General features: G+C 35.5%; 1 protein-coding gene across 1 annotated transcript in view; it reads right to left on the bottom strand.

Annotated features, from left to right (window-relative positions):
* CUNH3orf67 (chromosome unknown C3orf67 homolog) overlaps positions 1-20,452 on the bottom strand; it is an 86,449-nt gene extending 65,997 nt beyond the window's left edge. The window contains exons 1-5 of the mRNA XM_019473455.1: positions 20,369-20,452; positions 15,614-15,700; positions 13,219-13,308; positions 12,645-12,738; positions 10,654-10,726 (exon numbers count right to left, since the gene is read on the bottom strand). Of these exons, the coding sequence (XP_019329000.1) occupies positions 10,654-10,726; positions 12,645-12,738; positions 13,219-13,308; positions 15,614-15,634 (278 nt within the window). The 5' untranslated portion in view covers positions 15,635-15,700; positions 20,369-20,452. The remainder of the gene's footprint in view (positions 1-10,653; positions 10,727-12,644; positions 12,739-13,218; positions 13,309-15,613; positions 15,701-20,368) is intronic.
* Between the last annotated feature and the right edge of the window lie 423 nt (positions 20,453-20,875).

Below are 20,875 nucleotides of genomic sequence, written 5' to 3'. Positions count from 1 at the left end.
ATAATGTTCTTGATCTTGGACTGAAGTGACTAGTGGAAAAAGGGGGAACTGTACAGACTGGACACAGTGTTTCATCAGCCTACTAAGCTAAAGGTATTGTGCTATACTAAACTAAGACTGCCTGTAACTGCACTTACAAAAAGCAATTACACTAGCTGTTCATTCACAGACACTACAGCTGCAACAAATCCTGCAACATCAGGCTTGGAGGATACACAGCCTGATGAAGGTAATATTCCTTTTCGTGACAGCTGTTGACTTCACTGTACAAACTGTATCTAATTTGAGCTTGGCAGACTGATGAGTATGCTCTGGTCTGAGGAGAAAGCAATATGCTATTTCTGAAACAAGTCTAAGAAATGTATTTTTGTTCACCACCGTTTCTCTGGTCTTTAAATAAATGGTAATGCTGGATAACCTGCCCATTAGCAGGCCCAAAGTGATCAGCCAAAAGGAGACTGATGCATGGAAAGAGAAGAGGCCCCCTTCCTCCACTCTCCCCTCCTTGCCAAAATGATCTCCACTTCCCCTACCATTCTTAATCACCTATTCAGCAGTCCTCCTCTGCTTTCATGCTTGTTCTGCCTTCCCACATTGACTCCCCCTGCCTTGGTTCCTGGTCTGCAGATACAAACTGTTGCTGAATACTTCCTGGAAGACTTCATCATATCACCAGAAGGATACACACTGGAAAATACTGGTTTAAGGCACTAATTAGGGCAATCAGACCTCATCCAGATTTAGGATGTTTTAAAAGAAGTCACAAGCTTCAAGACACACCATGGACAAATATTAATTGTAAATTTATTTTGAAAATGTTCTTTTTTTTTATAGCTGACTCAAGAACGTGAATTCAAAACCACTGTAAGCTACCTGGCCCAGAATCTGACTCAAACCATCTCCTTTCTAGTTTGAAACTAAGTATGTTACTTGGATTACCATAACCTGTGACTAAGTATTCCTTCTTCTCAGACCTCAATTTACTTGTCACTAAATATTCAGAAGAATGTAACAGTTTTATCTAAAATTAGAATTCTAGATTATCTTTACAGTGAAAAAGCTGTAACAGTTTTCTAACCCCATCCTTCAATTTCCTGTAGAATGTAACAAAATCGTTCTCATCAAGGTCTGTGCCATTAGACTCCCACTGCACTCTCCATTTAAGAAACAGATTGATACAGTGTTCCAATAAGTTAAATTATTTTATCTCTGTTTTTGCTCTGATCCCTTTTTGAAAGTAATGAGAATGAAAGCATATCAGGGTCAGAACAGCAAGTGAAATGGTTTTGCCTACCAATTTAAAATAAAACAACATATCTAAATGTTAGTGGCAAGATTTAGGAAAGGATCATTAACCATACTGAGCTCATGGTGAGAGCCTGCCAATAAAGACCTGACTGAAAAGAATACAAGGAATCATCTATCCTAATTTTGACCAGCTATGAGATTTTTTTTCCTTAAAAGGATCATACCCAGTTAAGGTAAGAATAAAGGTATGGAAAACAGTTCCCATCTTTCCAATTTAAATTTAAAGTTTTTGCAGAATCTGCCTCTCTGTGTATTTGTGTTATGGAACATTTACTGCTATGCACATTCAGCTGCCTGTTTAAATAGCCTGCTTTACTCCTGATCTGTAACAGTGCCATGCCCTACTCTTTGGTAGCTAGGAACACAGGACAGCTTGTAGGTATCCAGTCAGATCATGTCATTTTCTTCAGCGTCTGCACATCATATCATGTGTATGCAAGTATCCCCAGAAAAGCAAGCTGAAATGTAAGTAGTCGCACCTCCTACCAAGAATAAATCTCAAAACAGATGAAACTTTATGAGGCATTATCCCTGAATTTTCTTTTTGAATAAACTGAAGTCTTAATGTTGTCTCTAAAATGGTAATTGCACATAAAAGGAAATATCTATATGGAGACAGCTGCTGCATAAGGCTGGAAACCCTTGAGTCATTGTGCACCTCACTAACTCTGTTCTTATATATACTATTGCTGTATATCAGATCACAACCATGCCAGGTATTCTTTATAGACAAACAATCCTTACTCCTTATCTTTTTGAACTGCAAAAGAGAAGGGGTGGCTCCACCATTACTTCACTCCCTTTCCTTAAAAGGTTGAAGATTAATACCTCTAGACTAAGATCACTATGCAAATGCAACTGTCTACAATTAAGGTGAGCAAATTAAGAAATGAGATTTAGTTATGAACAGTCACATTAAGGCAAACAGTAACCATCCTGGCTTCCAATCAACCAAAAGGATACTCTGAAGGTTGACTTGAGTAGATTTTCATTCCACATTGACAGCCTCCTTAAGCCCTCAATGTAATTACAACTACAGGATATTATAATTAACCTACTTTCTTCTTATTTTTTACTGTGCCTTATTGAAGCATTAACTTGGCAGAAAGCTCATGGTTTGCTTTGCCACTGGAGTTTGAATGTTACTATGAGGCCTGTCTTTTCAGAGAAGTGTGATCTTGTCTCTACCTACATTGTTGGCAAATCAAAGCTTCTCTTGTTCTCCTTCAAGCAGTTCACAACCTTTGTAAGCTATTCAGAATCTGAGAATTTACGTATTGGTCACAATTAGATATCATGCTAGTCTTCTCTGTTTTAACTCTAGCAGGATGTGATGGGTCTTATTTTTTTAACTTAAAACTTTCTCACAAGATACTATAAGGAGAGATTATCATCTAAAAAACTGATGATGACAACAACATTCAACTTTTTAGCCACCTGGATCTCCAGGTGTGAGCAATTTCCTCAGTGTTTCAGGATGCTTATTCAGCACCACCATCATAATTTCTTTCTCACCTTGGTACATGTGTCCATTGACAAATTCTGAACCTATAGTTTTTAACAGAAGGGTTTTTTCTTACAAAAATATGAGAAACTTATTCTGATTTCTCCCCTTCAATAACTGAAGAAACAAGAAATTACCCTCTTGAGAATATTCTTGTTTACAAAGAGCCTTCTGCAAAAGATACATTAACACAGTCTATAGCCATTGAAGGAAAAGAGTTTCAACATCTGAGAAAGTTCTGGGTGGAGCACATATTCAATTCCTCAGATAAAAGAAAATTTGGTACATATCTGTATCTGTTCAACCAACACTAAAAGAAATCAAATTCCTTGGTTGATACCTTTCAGAAACACAACTGATTCACACTGTGCACAGAGTGGGTACACATTCAAATACTGAAAGAAACACTGCTGGAAAAGAAAGATCCACTACTACCCCTCAAATGGTACTCAATCCTATGGACTCAAGAAGTGCAGAGAAAAGAACACTTTCATGAAAGTCCAGATGGCCTAAAGATATACTGGAGAAGGATGAACTGGTAATTAAGCTGCTAAGGGGCACTCGGAGAACAAAAATTTTTTGGTAGTAGTTAGAGATCTTGATAATTGTGGAAGAAAGAACAAGAAGTATCTATGTCTGAAGAAGTTCCAGGGCCAAGGAAAAAAGATTCCTTCAATAAGCAGAAAGTAAATAAGGATGTGTGCAAGCTCTAGAATAGAAGATCAACAGTGGAAAAAGTCTCTCCTTGCCTCATGTTTTATACTGATTAATTGAACAAGCAATGAAAATATTGACATAAGACAACTTTAAACAGTTTTACAGCTGCAGAAGCAATGAAAGTCATCAAATGGAGAAATTAGAAATATTTGCAGAATAAGGGTAACAGATTTATCCTGACTAGGGGGAAAGAAAGTATCTCACTTCTTTCAGACCAAGCACCTATCTTCTTTCAGACCAAGCAGCTAATCTAACTAGCAACATAATTTTAAACTAGGACTGTGTATTTTGTTATCAGTTCTATAATAATTGCATGAATCCTTTTTTATATCTGGAAGCAGGACACCCTGTTCATGGGGTATCTTTTTTGGTATATCTGTTTCCTAAATTACCACCCATGCTGTGTTGGTACTCTAGTGAAAGTGACAACTAGAAGAGTTATTAAAAAATATTTACTTACGAAGGAGATTAACTCATATATTTGAAAGTTACGGAATTTAACATACCCTAATACTTTTAAGAATGTTTCTGTATTTCACTCCTGCTTCACAGAAAATTCAAGGAGCAAGCCTCATGTTACTAAACATCAGAATTTCAAATAATCTCTCCAGCTAAATCTGTTCAATAAAGTTTACCTTCGGTCTCTATCTAAAATCTTCAAATACTGTTAGATGCTAATTCTATCGTGTAGTTCTATGTCCTGCTTCTAATTTTAAAAGGTTGGTCTAAGTTTTGCAAGACTAACCAAGATTCATATTTTTATTGTTCTGTATCTGAAAACATGCTGGGTCTTTAGATTAACATGAATAATTTATCATATCTGTCAGCAAAGCTAAAATGATGACTAATTATGATAGCATGTAATTCACATAAATTCAAGCTATTATGGTGTCTATGAATAAATTAGTTATACACGTAAAATCTAGCGTGTTCTGGTTATTAAAATTTGAAAGTAATTTATTCCAATAGTCCTGAAGAGGAGTAAGTATAAAAAACCTTCAGGTGAGTTTGTCTTTCTTGCCAAGGTGAGATAAATTTTGTACATCTTCTTACCAGCTAGACAGTTTTTATTATTTGGTACCACTGGCAAATTTCACTGCTACCTTCTTCCAAGTTGCTACCCAGAATGAAAAAGTACTATAATGGGAACTGATCTCTACTCAGGATATTTTTATTAGCATCTGAACAAGATCTCTTTCCTTCCATCATAACACAGTTCTGTATCCAAACTATTTCTACCAAAGCTCACCTTTGTAACAAGCACAGAGTAATATTAAATCTGGGTTTTAAAAAGTTTTTTTCTTGGACCTTAAAATACAGTAATATTTTATTTCTACCCAATAGTAAGCTGGAAAATTAAAGGTAAGACTTAACTGATGATAGATTTGCAAAGAATGCAAACAGATAACCTCTTTATGACAGAAAAGAAGATCTAAGAGTTTTGGATGGTGTTTGTAATCACCCCTAATTCCATTTCTTCTCAAATAACAGGATCAGAAATAAATGACAAAATCCTGGAAAGTGACAACAGAACTATTGTCACATATACTTCACACTGAAGTATTTGTGCAGATGCAATCATCTAGTTGACCTCCTGACTCATAATTGGATATACTAGACAGAAAAGAAGATCTAAGAGTTTTGGATGGTGTTTGTAATCACCCCTAATTCCATTTCTTCTCAAATAACAGGATCAGAAATAAATGACAAAATCCTGGAAAGTGACAACAGAACTATTGTCACATATACTTCACACTGAAGTATTTGTGCAGATGCAATCATCTAGTTGACCTCCTGACTCATAATTGGATATACTAAATTAAAAACATTCTCTCTCAATGTTTCAAATGAAATGGCTATCAAGTACAAGGAAAAATGTACAAATACCAAAATAACATGACTCAAGTGAACTATCTGCCACAAGATATGACAAATAACTTACTGAAAAAAGCAGAGTATTCATAGTTCACACTATAGGACATAACTTTTGATAATTTCATATTTTAAAATGAAAACCTTACTACTACATATGTTTTTTGAGGGTAGGTAACAGCCTTTCACCCTCACTCTCCTGTGATAATGATTTAACTGAAACATAAATAAGGTTATAAAGCAGTCCATCTCTGAAAAAAATAACTGACTACAGTACATAAGATTAGTCTCTTTACCAGAAAAATAATTCCTTATTAATATAAATATTTCTAAAATGTTGTGTGCTCCCCTCAGAATAACAAGCGCTGATGCCTTCTGAAGCTGGTGAAGGCTAGTGGCAAGCAAAGCTAATCTGACTATGAACAGTGGGATTCTAACTGAGCAAACCTGTTCACAAGCACTTTGCCAGCTGAGCCTTAAAAAAAGGTTGAAACATTATGAAGAATAAAGAGACATAGTTACCATTAAAGTAAATGAGCAACCATGCTGTGATCCTCAGCACATTCATGCTAGCAAGATGGTCCATAAGGTAGTGAGTAATTCTAGGAAGTGGCAACGAAGCAGAGTCCCATGGCATGTTGATACCAAGCACCAAGTTCTGGGCTATGGAAGCAGGAGTCTGAGAAGCAGCTATTACTAACATGTATTTTTGCTGTGCAGGTTTTCATGTCAGAGGTGAGTGGATCTTACATGAGATCTCAAACATCCCCAACTTTACAAAGTATGCCACAATTTATAGCTCTTTACCATCCAAAGATTTAAACAAGTAGTAAAGTTGGCCATCATTGAGATAGATGGCATGACTTAAGAGCTACAGCAATGGATCAGTAAGTACCATACCTGGTTCTGCCACTAACCTTGTTGGATCACTTTACGTATTAGTTTGACATATTTTGTTGTTACTATCTTCTGTCCTGTCTGGATGCCCAAATGCAAAACTGGGAAACTTCTCTTTTTTATCAAAAACTCTATCTCCCTAAACTGGCATCTGTTCAGTGATTGTATAATACATCAGAAATTAAATCTGTACTATCAGCACACACTAGCCTGCATATCAATGAAAGCGTACTTGATCAACCACCAGATTTTAAAATTTACTACAATTCCTATTTTTATTATTTCATATATTTAAAAGTATCATACAACAATGAGTTAGTTAACTCTTTATAATATACTTTCAAAATAAATTGAATATTACTCCCATAACTCATATGGAGAACAGGGGAAAAAAGGCTGAGCAACCTACAGGGACTCATACAAGACAACATATTTCAGTACATCACCAGAAATAGAGCTTCTGATCCTTGTCCACACCTCAGACCACCCTACTTTGAGGCTATGGTACAATTTGAAGGTCTATTTTCTCACATCAACAGCTCTACTCATTTGCTGTAAAAATTGTAACATGACATACTAATTTCATGTGATACTTTAGTTCTGATATGTTTATTTTCGATGTTAGGTATGACAATGACTGGCATTACAGTATTTTAAGAATGAATGTTTGTGTGCTTGACAAAATGCCAAGCAGAAGTGCTAGCACCTGCACATGTCCATATATTGGGAATTAAACCAAGAATGCCAACACAAGCCAGATGCTGTTTTCTTTTATACACAAATTTTTTTTTCAAACATTGAGTTACTTTTGCTTTTTCAGAAAGGTAGCAAAATCCGTAATACTGAAGATTTAACAAAAGGCTACTGTATTTACAACAGACAGCTATATTTGGCATTACTAACAGCTTTGCTATTATTTATTTCAAAAAGGCTGCATAAATTACATGCTCTTAGTTGTGATTTTATTACGCTTCACCAAGTTTTTCATCCACAATCTATTTTACACATTTTTTAGGCAGATCAATACATTGATTGTTAATGTGGTGATACTCATCTAATCATGGCACCTAACAAAGTATTAAAATTCTACTTAAATCTCTTCCAAAGAAAAGGCAAAACAGCTAATTTAAACAGTTGTTTGCACATTCAGTATTTATGACAGGAATCCCACATGACTGGTTGATAGCAGCAAGTTAGAAAGTTTAGCTCAGCTGATACCAGCAGTGAGGGACGACCTTGAAGAAATTCTTGTTTGCTGATCAGATCAATCACTGAACAGAATGCAAAAGAGGATGAGGCTCAAACTAAATTCATGTTTCCATCTCTATGCAGAATGGGAGAGGAAGAAATGTACCATAAAGCATCATGTGCTGCTACTACAAAAACTTGGCAAAGTGTTTTTTATATAAAGTAAATTTGATGGCTTGGTATGCTATCAATTTTCACTTGAAGCTACTCAAAGATTCAGTAGTAAGTAGCCAGATTATGTAAGAAACCATCTTCGAACATTAAACTCCAGGAATCACCAGACAGTCAATATTGTGTCCACAAACAAGCAAGAGATTCTTTTCAAAATGCCTGAAATGAAGAGAACTGAATGGCAGTCACGTGAAGCAAGAAGGATTTGTCTTCATTATTTACTGGATTACCATGAGTCTGCTAGGATAAAATACACTGTTTATTTTGCAAGTCTTGAAGGAGTTTATAGGTACATCAATAAGTTACAGTTGATTTCTAATAAAGAACTTAGTAAATTTATTTTTAAAGAAGTTTTACTAACTTCTGCATACAGTTGCACTAAGTGGGGAACAAATGAGATTGTACTTTTTAGGCCTATACATCTTTAAGTAGCTCCAGTTACTTTGAATGCATTGATGAACTTATGTAATTATCAGAATAAGCATGATTTGATTATAACATAAGCAATTAAGTAGTGAAACAGTTACACTGACTTAAACATCTATTCCTTTGTAAAAAGTATATGGAAATGTATTAAGTGAGATTACTTCATCCACATGGACACTGAAATCACTGCACATAAGAGAAGCAGGGAGAATTAGGATTTGTATCAGGCTCTGATAATACTAATTTAGAATCAGGAAAGTTGACAAAAGAAAAATGAAAGTGAAAAATAATAGTTATAACTATTTAAATATAGTAAATTTACATAGTAAATATAGTAAATGTTTACATAAACTATATATAGCGAATACAAAACACGTGTATTTAAATTTAGAGAAGTACATAAGAATATTATAGAAATAAATACATATATTGTTATAAGAGGGACATAGTAACAGTGGGAATGGGAAGTAGCAAGAAAAGGTGAAGAAAACAAAGTCTAGATATGAGCTGGAAAGAGAAAGGGCAAAGAAAGGTGGGAGAGGTGGTAGAAAATTAGAGCTCTCAAAAAAAGCAAGTGATGAAAAAATGAATAGAAAAGTGGAGAAGAGGTTCTTGTTAAGAGGTATAGATGGGTGGCAAGTACCCAAAAGAACCAAACTCAATACGACACTATAAAAAAATCTGAATTCCTATACCTGTCAAAGTCTGACATCTGTCTACAGAATGCCTATGAGAAGCAAATCTATGTATTTGGTTTCTGTTTACTGCATATCCTGTTTGTTTTGTCCCTTTTGTTACACACTTCTGTGTAACCAGAACTACTTCAAACAGAAAAGTCAGTGTGATTTGACACCTAAAGAAGCTCTTTGCGTTGCAGGAAAAAAAAGGGTAGCTTTAAAGTTGTGTATGCTTACATTAGAGATACCTTAATATCTAAACAAAAAAATTATTCAAAGTGAAGTTAAGAAATAAAAATAACTACCTTGAAAGGAAGACATAACAGAAAATGTATAAAGGCTGTGGTAGGAAGAGAAATTAAAGAGAAAGGGAAGTTGCTTGAAAACCTGCAGTTTTCTGGTCTGTTCAATTACCAGCTTTCCTGCCAACAGTTTCTCACTTTAAATTAGTAAAATGTTAGTATTTTCTGCACCGAGATCTTGATGCATAGAGTCAAAGCTGTCTTTAAAAGAAGTATTTTGAGCCCAGTGTTCTCTCTCAAATTTCTATGCTCCACGGAGAAGCAAAAATATTCTCTGGTGAAGATCTGTGCTAAATAAGTTAATTTATCCTTTGAAGATTTTCTCAATGTTCAGATTCTAAAATAATGTTAGAAGTTAAGCATGCCACAGAGGAATGTATAATATTACCAACATGATGTAGGTTATAAATGCCCACTAACTCACAAACCACTGAGACTAAAATACCTGCATTGATTGTTATAAATCCACTGATGAATTTTAATAAATATGACTTGATTCACACTAGCATATTATTTATTAAAATAACAAAATATTCCAAGATGACTCTACTTACATGAAGGCACAGAAGATAACAGAATTACCCAAGAACATAAAACAGCACACCGTCCTCATTTCATGAAATAGATTATTCACATTATAATGAACACTGTTTCCCTACTACAGTATAGCTGGAATGATATTTTCTCAGCATCTCATTGTCCTCTTTGACTTAAACCTACAAGAGTTGTTTCCCCCTACTCCAGACACAAGAGACTTCAGACAATCAAGAAAGGCTGACACCTATGTGTACAGATGAATGCAAAGTTACAGAAAGACAAACAAAAATAAAATTCTGCATTGACTTTACTCAGTTTAGTTGCATATCATTTAACCCATCTTTTCTTGTGGAGTTTTAATGGTATAATATTTCTTTTGTTAATCCAAATCTTCAGTGTTCTACTGGCTACAAAGCTGAGTGGGTTGTGCTGGTTATACTCAGGGGGGGAATGTTGTCCAATGACTGACAATTGCCCAAGTTTAAAACTATTAAATCATTCCACATCAAACTATTAAAAAAGTCTGTTTCAGCTGTACCTCTCTTTCCTTACAGTATGGACATAATTATACCAATTGAGCACTCCATTTGTTGCTCTAGCTTTTTACCATTTGGTTGGTTGGGTTTTTCTCCCCCAGTTATTAGAATATATATTTCTTTTTGCCCTGAACCAAAGGGCCCTGGTATAGTTATTTATAAATCTCTTAGGAATTTTCAGGAGACCCTTATGAACCAGTATTTTAGTATGTTTGATAAATTCATGTCTCATTTCTTCAGATTTTTCACCATCTTCATTCATGATTTTTCGAGTTTGTTCTGTCTTCAAAGGAATGTCAGTATTTAAAACATCCAAGTAGTAAGTAATTAAGCTAATGGGATTATTCTTATTGTCTTGATAAGTCACCACACTAATGCAAAATCTGCCAGCACAATTAATAGCTGCAATCAAGCATTCACTTTACATTAAGTATCCAAGGAAGTTTTATGCATCTTACAGTAACTCAGTGGAGAAGTCTTGTCCCAATGGCACAAAAATCTGAAGTGTCAGAAATTGCTGGATCAGTCCCACTAGAAACAGGAAAAAAATTAAATACATGTACTCTGTGTGTGCGTGCATTTTACCATAAAGCATTTCAATTTTGTACCATACAGCTACGTTCCTGCAGCACTATTTCCCAAGGTTCACACAACATATAAACACGAGAAAAACCTGAAGAAAACCAATTCAAACTGCAATAAAAGTGTTGTTTTATAAGTCCCATCTGTGGCTTTGGTGGAATTCTCATGAAAATAAGAGGAACCTTTTTTTACTTACAATTCTACATTGTGTTCCAAGAGCATGTAGACACCACATATCCCATAGGAATTATAAATTAAAGTAATACTTTCCTACCAAGATTATCTTATAGTCATATGAAACTTGCGCTCACATTTGTGACAATATACACCTTAAACAACTTCAAAAAACCCTTGGGTAAAAATGCAATCCAGATCATGACAATGCTCAGTGGAGGCTTCTGATTTTTAGAACAATAGCAAAGGAGCTTAACCGAGGGAAGAAACACAAGAAATTTCTCAGGATTCAGGTAGCTCCCTATCAAGGGAAAACAGATAGTACAAAGCTGTCTGAATTGAACCATATGTTGTTTTCTTAGTTATTTCATCAGGGAGGGTACGGGCTGCTCTTCATTGACTTAAGACTCAACAGCAACATTAGCTCCTCTTCTAAAGAATGCCAATTCAGAACTTCCTTTTGCAGATCAAATGACACTTTAAAATTTCAAATTATATTTGTATATATAATGTCTTTTTAGACAAGTATTCAAAGATTCCAGTACAACTGGGAGATTGTATACTTGACATAAATGAAATACTTGAGGTACATACACCTCAAGAGAGAAAGAGACAAAGGGAGACAGAATGTTAACAGATGGAAATTTAACTGTGGTATTGCAGCACTAGCTAAAGTAAATTTAAAACCAAACTATTCTTAGCAGTGATAATCTACAACATTACTTCTCAATCCTCATTTTAGGCTGTAATAGTTTATTGTAACATTGGCAATGAACAAAGTTGGATTTCTCAGAAAGACACATTAGGCTAATATTTATTATACTGAAGATAAAAGTAAATTTTTCATAAAAATCAGATTAATCTTCAAGGCCTTAATGCATGACCAGACTATATAATTTCTTATTTATTTCTTGTGTTTGTTTGGAAAAACTAATTTGTAATTATATACCCTGCATGAGAAGTATACTAGAAGATTCCTGTTTCGTTTGACTAAAATCACCACTTCAATTTTTCTTCAAAAGCAAGCACTTAATTCTAAACCAGCTCAATTCATTACTACAAGCCTTACAAGGTACAATACCCTGCAGTGGCATTTAAGGCACAAATTATGATGATTGCTGTATGCCCCAAGACACAGACTGCTTTGATTCTGGTTTATTCTGGTGTAAGTAATAGACAACCTGGGGAAATGCTCCATACTACCCAAAGACTGATTACATAAACGCAGCTGAAATTTGGGTACAGCTTCCTTGTACTGCTAGTGCTTATTTGATACATAAAAGTAAAAATACTTTAAAAAGTAAAATGAGAAAGGGGACAGGAACCTAGTTCGCATTCTGTAATGCCAATAAAATTGACTTTAGTAAGTGCTGAATGGAGTCAGAAGTTATTTGCTAGACAGCCTGTAGCAGGATCAGGTATAGAAGCGAACCTAGCAGCACTAGGACAACATGTATCAACAAGGGTCTTCCCTACAGCACTTACTTTAACATGGCGTTTCTATACCTTTTACTTATTTGTAACCGACCTGCTAAAAATTACTGAAAAACCACTTTGCTAATGCTGAATTATGCCCAGAGTAAGGGAGAATAATGGAAGTTTTACATTCCAATATAAGACTGATTTAATAGTCAGAACAACATCAGACATTTAATTCTTTAATTCTACTTTTAATTCCTTTAATTCTACTTACAAGTTTGTCTAGTTTCCTTTGGTAGCTGCATTTTGTTGATTTGACTGCTTCCTTCCAGTACAAACACAAAGCCTTTTACTTCTTTATCATATTCCTACAAAAAGGAACAAACATAAGTATCTTGATAGAATTCTCCTCACAACCAGCCATGCTACTAACATGCAAAGCTACTTTTTTAAATCACAAATGGCAGACAGCACTGCAAGTATAACAGTAGTTCAAATATGATGGTAATAATATAATCCATAGAAATATGTCCTTTACTTGCATGTTTTATGAACAAATAATGCTGACAAACAGGACTCATGATCCAATGGGCCCAAATCAATCCATTAGTTACCAGAATAGCGAAATTACTTTGTTAATATTTAAACTATAAAATGACACTGTGACCAACCTAGTCTGCAAGCAGGCATAAAGAACTAATTTAAGTAGTCATTTAGTCTGTCATAATGACAGAACTGCAAGTAACAACTCCACTGTCAGGTCAAAACCCTCATTACCTTCCAATTTTAAGCTTCATTCACATTTTTGTTTTATACTCTAGGTTTTATAAGTTCCTCTAAAAACTTACTTTCCATATAGCTGACGGATTGCCAAAAATCTTCCATTTTGCTCCTGGGTTCTTGCCTTGAGCACTGAATATTTCAACAAATGGGCCACCCTATGATAAAATGGTTTAAGGATACATCATCCAATCAAGTGTTCAGCACTGAATCATCAATGGTCAAGATGAGTACATAAGAACAATCCCTCTCCACATCAGTCTGTTACCACAGTCAGTATTACCGATCAGACAGCAGAATATTAATAACAGCTTCTAGACTACTATAATACAAGCAATCCATAGAGTCAATATTTGGCTTTACTAGAGGACCAGAACATAAAATTGAAGGAATACCGTGGAATATTTTAAATTTTATTTATGATGTCATTCTCTAAAAAGCAAAATTATTGTAAAAATTCTAAGACATGCAGCAGATTAGTAATTTATATTTGGACATGGTTTATTTCTACAACTCACCAAGTGAAGTGAGTTTTAAAACATACTGCTAAAAAAATAAAAACTGTTGCAGATTGAATATTTTGTCTGATTTCCTACGGAATTGAAGTTTACACAATCTGTCTACACATATGAATGCGTTTGGCTCTGTCTACATATGTGAATATTTTAAAGACACTTCCCAGTAACTTTTCTACTAGTTACCAAATTCCAGTCTGATTTAACCAAACAGTTTGGGAAACTCAAAAATTTACTGCCTTTTCTGGGCCAACTTAAGTGGCCTCATAGTAGATCTGATCCTACCAGTATCACCATAAAAAGTTAAGGGCTGTACTCATACTGTAGCCTTCATGACGCATCAGAGAATTAATACTGGAAAAAGATTATGAATGCCCCTGCCAGGTGAAAACTCCTTACACAGAGCATGTGCCCTATTAGACGTCAAAGAATCTAACCATAGGCTCTTGGGGAGGTAGGTTCTCATCTCTGCTTTGGGAATTATTTGCTTCAATATTTTTCTCATTTGATGTCACATTTTTTGTGACATCTGATGTATTCAGCCTATAGTTTGATAAGCATTCTTTCAGCAGTATGGTTGACCTAATCAATCATTACAACTCTGACACTCCCTTCTCATTCCTAGTTGCCGGCACTTCCCAATTCTCTTTATGCTCAGCTGCCCAAACAATTGCACACAAGTCAGAATGAGCAAGAGGGGTGAGCAGTCTTCCCAGCAAAATAAATGCTCTTCAAATTATGCTTTCAGAGAACATCAATGCTGCACTGTATAGGAATTAGGTATTTTCCTCTGCCTACCCATACCTGGCAGCTTCCAGTCACATGGCTAACCCCAGTGACTAGACTTACTAAGTTCTAAGGAGATTCAAAATGGCATTCCATAAACTGCATTTGCAAAATATTTTTTAAATTTATAATGGATAAAAGAATTTAAAAATATGGCATACTATCAATTTGAATGTTATCTGACATATTTAAGGACTACAGGATCAAGCTCTTGGAACATTAAAAAAGATTCTTAACTGCCAAGTTGTATGTGCTTGTAGCAAATCTTAAACAAGTGGCTTTTTCTCCCATATTTACAAATACATTTTGTTAATACTGCAGCCCTTGAGTAGGCCCCGATTTGAGGTTAAACTAACTGAACAGAACATGGAAAACTACTGGACATGACATGAGAAAATGCTGAACAAACACTAATGCAAGAAGCTGACAGAAGTTACTTAGTGCTGTGGAAGATGGCTGGATCTTATGGGTGGCCAAGGGGGAGTTAAGCAAGAAACTGTCAAACTCCACAATCAATTGGAGGAGAGTATGGGGCATCTTTTGGGGAGCACAATCCTGCAAAGCCAACAGCACCTAGGCAATGGTATCAGAAATACCATATAAAACTGAGATAGCCTACATAACAGCATCAGAAATACCAATTTCGGGTACAGATGTAGCACATCTGGGATCAGTGGTGAAAAAGTAACTAGGGGTGGGTTGCTTTCTCAAGAGGGGACTGGGGCAGAGAAAGTGAGGCAAAGCATGGTGAAAAGGCAGGCCAGGAAACAGTAAAAGGGATAATAAGGTTTGCAAATGATGTGACTAGTGTTGTCACAATCCTGTGCTGGACCAAGAGAATGAACCAACTCCCCTTTTCTGACTATACCTTAAGAGTTGGGCCTGCTTCCATGACTGGGTGGGAGCAGATGGTGTGCCTTCCCTGGCCCACAAGAGAAGGCACACCAGACAAAAAGCCATTGGTAACACCATGTTGGTGTCCACTCTAGACCTGACAGCATCAGCAGCTACCCACTGTTTTATAACATTTCTATAAAAATACTGAATAATGAAACATTCCAAAACATTTCTGTATCTGGACTTTCTGCCCCCCAGAATAAGCCATTTTAATTAAGTTCTCTCAGAGGTGAAATGGAAGAGGGTAAAAAAAATTCTGTTTTACCTGATACTGATTTTTGAACATTTTCCAGCTTTCACAGGCTAAAAGTAATTTCAGCTTCTCAATCAGTAGAGAAACTTACGGACTACGCTAAAAAAACAAACAAAAAACTTTATATAGGATTTGACATGAAAAAACCCTACAATGAAACCCCAACCATATTTTAAAAGATATGCATACTATTATGAAATACTTTTAATGAGTACAGAATGTGTATCAACTGCATGAGAGTGCTACCACAAAGGAATTAAGATAAAAAAATATTAATATTGATGCTGTCTTGGAAAACATTCTCTTCATGCATCAAGTACTCAGGGCTGCCTTTCCTTATATTCAAGTAAAACCAGTAATTTTATGTCAGCCCTTATTTTTAACAATGAAGGCTTTGTCATGCTTTAAAAATGCTTGAAAATCATCTTTAATACACATTTTTTTAATTATTCTTTGTTATCCAGTGCCCACGGGGAAACATTAGACTCCATTAAAGAGAAGCTTAACATTTAATATAGAAAAAGAGAAACATATGGAACAGCTGCAACAGAACCCCCTCCATCTAGAGATATTTGGCAGAGACTTCTGAGACAAGTTATCTTCTTTCACATTCAGCATTCTTCTTTGAGGATGATTAGTCTAAGACTCAAACCAAGCACTTCAGTTATTTGAGGGCTGCTAAAGTCAATGTGAATTAAGAGATGTCTGCAGTTGGAGAATCAGAACAGGAGAAGGTGAAGGGACTGATACTGGAAGCCTCCCACATCCCTCTTTGATCATGCTGAGCGCCTGCAATTTCACCTGAAGCCAACAGAAAGCGAAGGGACCCTGAACATAAAAGGTAGTTGTCAGTCTCCAAAGACAGGTAGAACCATTCACAAGAGACAACATGCACCTTCACTGTGGAACCTGAAAGTGCTCATCAACTCACAGAAAAATGCTTTCACAAGACTGTCTCATTTATTTGATATACTTTGTTTATGTTCATTGCTTTAGTTCAGGCACAGACCACTTAAAGAATTAAATTATTTTTAATTCCTGGAATTTTTTTGAGCCTGAAACCATTTTCTTAACAGATAAAAACAATATGCTGACCAGAAGAATATAAGTATAGCTCCTCATAAAGAACAGCTTAGCTCTCACAATCAGAAGGTGACAAAGTTTAAAAAAATTTATAAAAAGATATATGACTGCAAATGAACTAGAAATTCAGTGACAATATGCATAAGTTCATAAACAATGTACATTTCAAGGATTAGAGCAGCTTTCTATTTTAAGAAGGATATCATCCATTTAGGAAAGTGTGATGAAATCTATTGATGTTTAACTGCAATTATTTTAATCAGCAACAATTATTTTAAGTCTTAAAGTTGTCTACAAATGAAATAAAAATGGAAAAAGGTATTAGAAATTTATCCCATGTTGATTATAAAGAAAATGAAATTTAGAAACCATAGCATTTGTAACAGGCCTATCAAAAACCGTAATTAGTATTTTGATCATATTACTTTAACACTGCCACTGCACATCTAGCACACCAGTTGCTTTATTCTGCATTTTAGACCATTTTCTATATAAATTTCCCACTTGTTCAGTTGGCATAATTGTTTTTAAGAATGACTACATTAATAGCTATATTGAACTATTCTAAATTATGAACCAGACATTTTAGAAATGCCTTTTAAGGAACACACTTCTAAAGCCAGTGTATTATTTCTTCTTTCTGTATACATTCACTTTACATAGAGAGCAATCCCTTTTGGAAATCACTGTTTGTTCACTTTTTTGTCTGCAGCTCTATCTTTGCTATTATCTACAGGCTTTAAACAAGCCAGAACTACTCAAAATTGCATGATTTGTGTTAGTGAGAAGTAATGGCACCATGGAACTAATCTCAGAGTGACCTACTGTTTTGATTCACTTTGCCAGAGCTAAATGTGAAGGACCAGTAGTGAAAGACAGGCAGAAATCATGCCCTCCTAGGGTACATATTTACAATGAGTGTATTACTGTAACTCACAAGGTGAGGCACTTGCCCTTCTAGGAATAAGGATTTCACCATCCCCCCATTTTTATTTATTATTAAGTGAAGGAGGTGAGAAAGACAATGCTGCTTTTTCCTTGGAGCAAAGTCCTTTCACTTACTTTTGCTTTAAAAAATCAGTTCCAGATCTGCCAAGCATCATGCACCTAACACAACCCTCACATATTTTGTAGTTCTGTTATGCCTTATTACATCTCAGGGAAAACTATTAAGATTAAATAAATGTGAGGGATCCTGATATAAGAGTCACTGCATGAAAAGTTCTGAGATTGAAAAGAATAACTCATCTCTTTTAGAGACTACTACCAATATTCTGGTCAGAAGTCTTCTGCTGACTATAATCATAGTATATATTTTGGAACAAACATTTAGTGGGTAGTACGTAGAGGCCAACTTTCATGTTCATTACCATACCATCTTTCAGGATGGGAAGGCTAAAGCTACTTAGCAAGGTGGACAGCTACAGTATTTGCAGACACTGCTGTAGTCAGAATTACACATAAGACATAGAAAGTAATACTTCATTTTCTTCACTGTCTTCTCATAAAGTATACCTGGCTTTCATAACAGCCAGTCCACTGATGGCACACCAAACAGGGTTTTGAAGATGCAAATAGCTCTGTATACAGTGCAAGGTGTGTGGAAGCCATATTGATACATTACCTTGGGTTCAATACTGTGCTAATACACTTTGCCTCTCAGCAGGCCTTATTAGCTTTGGCTTGACATCACTAATTTATCTCCATACCGCGTTGTACGGAAATAGTTCTCAGTTGGCTCCGAGCACAGAAAGAACATACATGCACTGGTAAAACACCATGAAGACACACACTTATATCACACAAAAAACTTCTGCTGCTAATTAATTCTTAAATTTAAGTGGAAGAAGCATGTGACTGAACCAAAAAGTTCTCATTCAAATGATATACTTAAGATAAAAAAGATGATCAAATAATTAGAGATTTTCATAATGGATCACAGAAAGGGTAGAGAAATATATGAAGAGAGAACATCTAGGAAGTATGTGGTAGTAAAAAGAAATACAAAACTGTGGGGTGATGAACACTTACTGAAGGACTAGAGATCTCATACTATCACTAGAAAATCTTCAAATTTCAAATTGTCAAATAAAGTTCACTCTTACAATACAGCTTAAAATTTGCCACCAATGCAGTTGTTTTTTAAACTGACATACATATGGGCAAGCTAGGTTATTTACTAATTTGCAGAACATATTTTATACAGACTCAGAAAACTGATGACCTCTGTAACTATCAAATTCATAACAAGATGGCTCCTCCTAACTTTAATGAAAGGTAAGCTAGACCTGAAGTTTGTAAGCATTTGTATTAGGACAACTCATTCATACTACAAAGCTGATTACTGTAAACACATCAGTGAAATGTCAGTTTGTTTTTCATAAAGGCAAAAAATACTGCAAGTGACACTGCAATAATTTTTGCTCATATATTGCTTACTTGTAACTTCCCAATCTCCATTAAGTTACTACAAATGAAGACTAGAAATTACCTTTGCTATTAAGATTGGTAGCTACTAAAAACATTAAGTGAATGACATAGTTGTCATGTAATTACTGAGATAATATTAAGAGGTGCTTTCATTATGCATCAAGTATCATTGTCTTTAGTTATAGTAACCTATGCTTAAAAACAAAAGAGAGAATGGTCTGGAAAAATTGATAGCTGCAATATTTTTCCCCTTTTCATCTCTCCTCCTCCTAGCCTCTCCAGAAATTCTAAAAATCAAGAGTGCTTAAAATCCAGAGGGACTATTTTAGAAAAAATCAACAGCATCTTGAAATATAAATCCTCCAGTTTTTGATATTTGTCAAATAAAGAGATATTTTATGACATCTTTATAGAATGCCATAAAGTAGCAGTTCTCTCATTTTTCAGTCACAGATCAAACTTATTTTTTTATTGCCCTGAACCATATACTTTGCTACATCTGTCCAACTGGAAATACAGGCTTAAAGTATCAGTCAACGACAAACCATCAAGAACGTAGTTTATAAAGTTAAGCAACAGTGAAAGATATTTATCTTTGGAAAAATAGATTCCTATCAGGATTTACCTTGTGAGGTCTTGATTTCTACACTGACTTTGATCATTAGTTTCACAATGTTTCCCACACCAAAAATAAAGCAGCAGCAGTCCAAAGGGCCCTCTAATCCTTCCATTCACACAAACCACTTAGAACCCTGCAAAAATATCCCCATCCTAGGACATCATCTTATGCATATTTTTTCTTCAAACTAGAATGTTTCACATTCAAATATTACCATAATATTTTGTGTTTATGTAGCCCCACAATTCAAACAATTGGTCCCTAGTAAGTTACAAGCAAAAGAGTATTTCACAAACAGTAAATGCAAACAGACATTCAGGCTTCTTTAAATTACTTAATACTAAGCACTGTTGTAACCCCAAGGGAGACAGGGATGGACAGACTCAGAGTCCCCAAAACCTTCGTAGTCATGATTAGTCCCTTGACTTAAAAGTATGAACACATTTTTCTGATCAACATCCCAGTGTTTAAAAAGCTGTGTTTATTTAAGATTTTCTATTCCAAAGTCAAAAGTGTGAAGCAAAATAAAGTGAATTTGCACCTGCTACTAATTTGCATTGAAAAATGACACAAATACACTATTTTTGGCAGGGAACATAAGCTTAGACCCACAACTGTTAATACATATAACTCACCATCACAGGCCCAAAGCCAGTGCTGATTTATGGTAGGCTGGGACACACCAGAGAAAGCAGTTCATCACTGATGAAGGGTTTTAGTATCCTCTAGATAAATGAATTCCACATATTGAATATTTAAAGCTGGGTTTGTAACACTGCTATATATTTTCTCAAAATACAAGTTAACATAGTACATGAGCAGAAAGACCATTAATAAACTATACCAAGACTACTGGTGTTCTTATGTGAAAAGTGGCACAGCCAGCCTTTACACACAACTCGCAGAATTAAGGAAAAAAAAAAAATCAAGCTTTTCACGTTTATAAAAATTTGATCACAAAACGTTTCAACACAATGCCCAGGATTCAAGCACCAGCATCCCCGCAGACCCGTTTCCCTGCGCCACAACAGCGGCAAGGCCGCGTCCCCCAGCGCCGGGCCGGTTCCCCGGCTCCCCCGTCCCTCCGCCGCTGGTCCGGCCGCCGCGGCCCTCCCGCTCCGCCACGTCCCCACCGCTCGCCA

The sequence above is a fragment of the Aptenodytes forsteri genome, unplaced genomic scaffold, assembly GCF_000699145.1.
Source record: "Aptenodytes forsteri isolate BGI_AS27 unplaced genomic scaffold, ASM69914v1 Scaffold53, whole genome shotgun sequence".
NCBI classification, from domain to species: domain Eukaryota; kingdom Metazoa; phylum Chordata; class Aves; order Sphenisciformes; family Spheniscidae; genus Aptenodytes; species Aptenodytes forsteri.
This window is presented reverse-complemented; position numbering and strand designations above follow the sequence as displayed.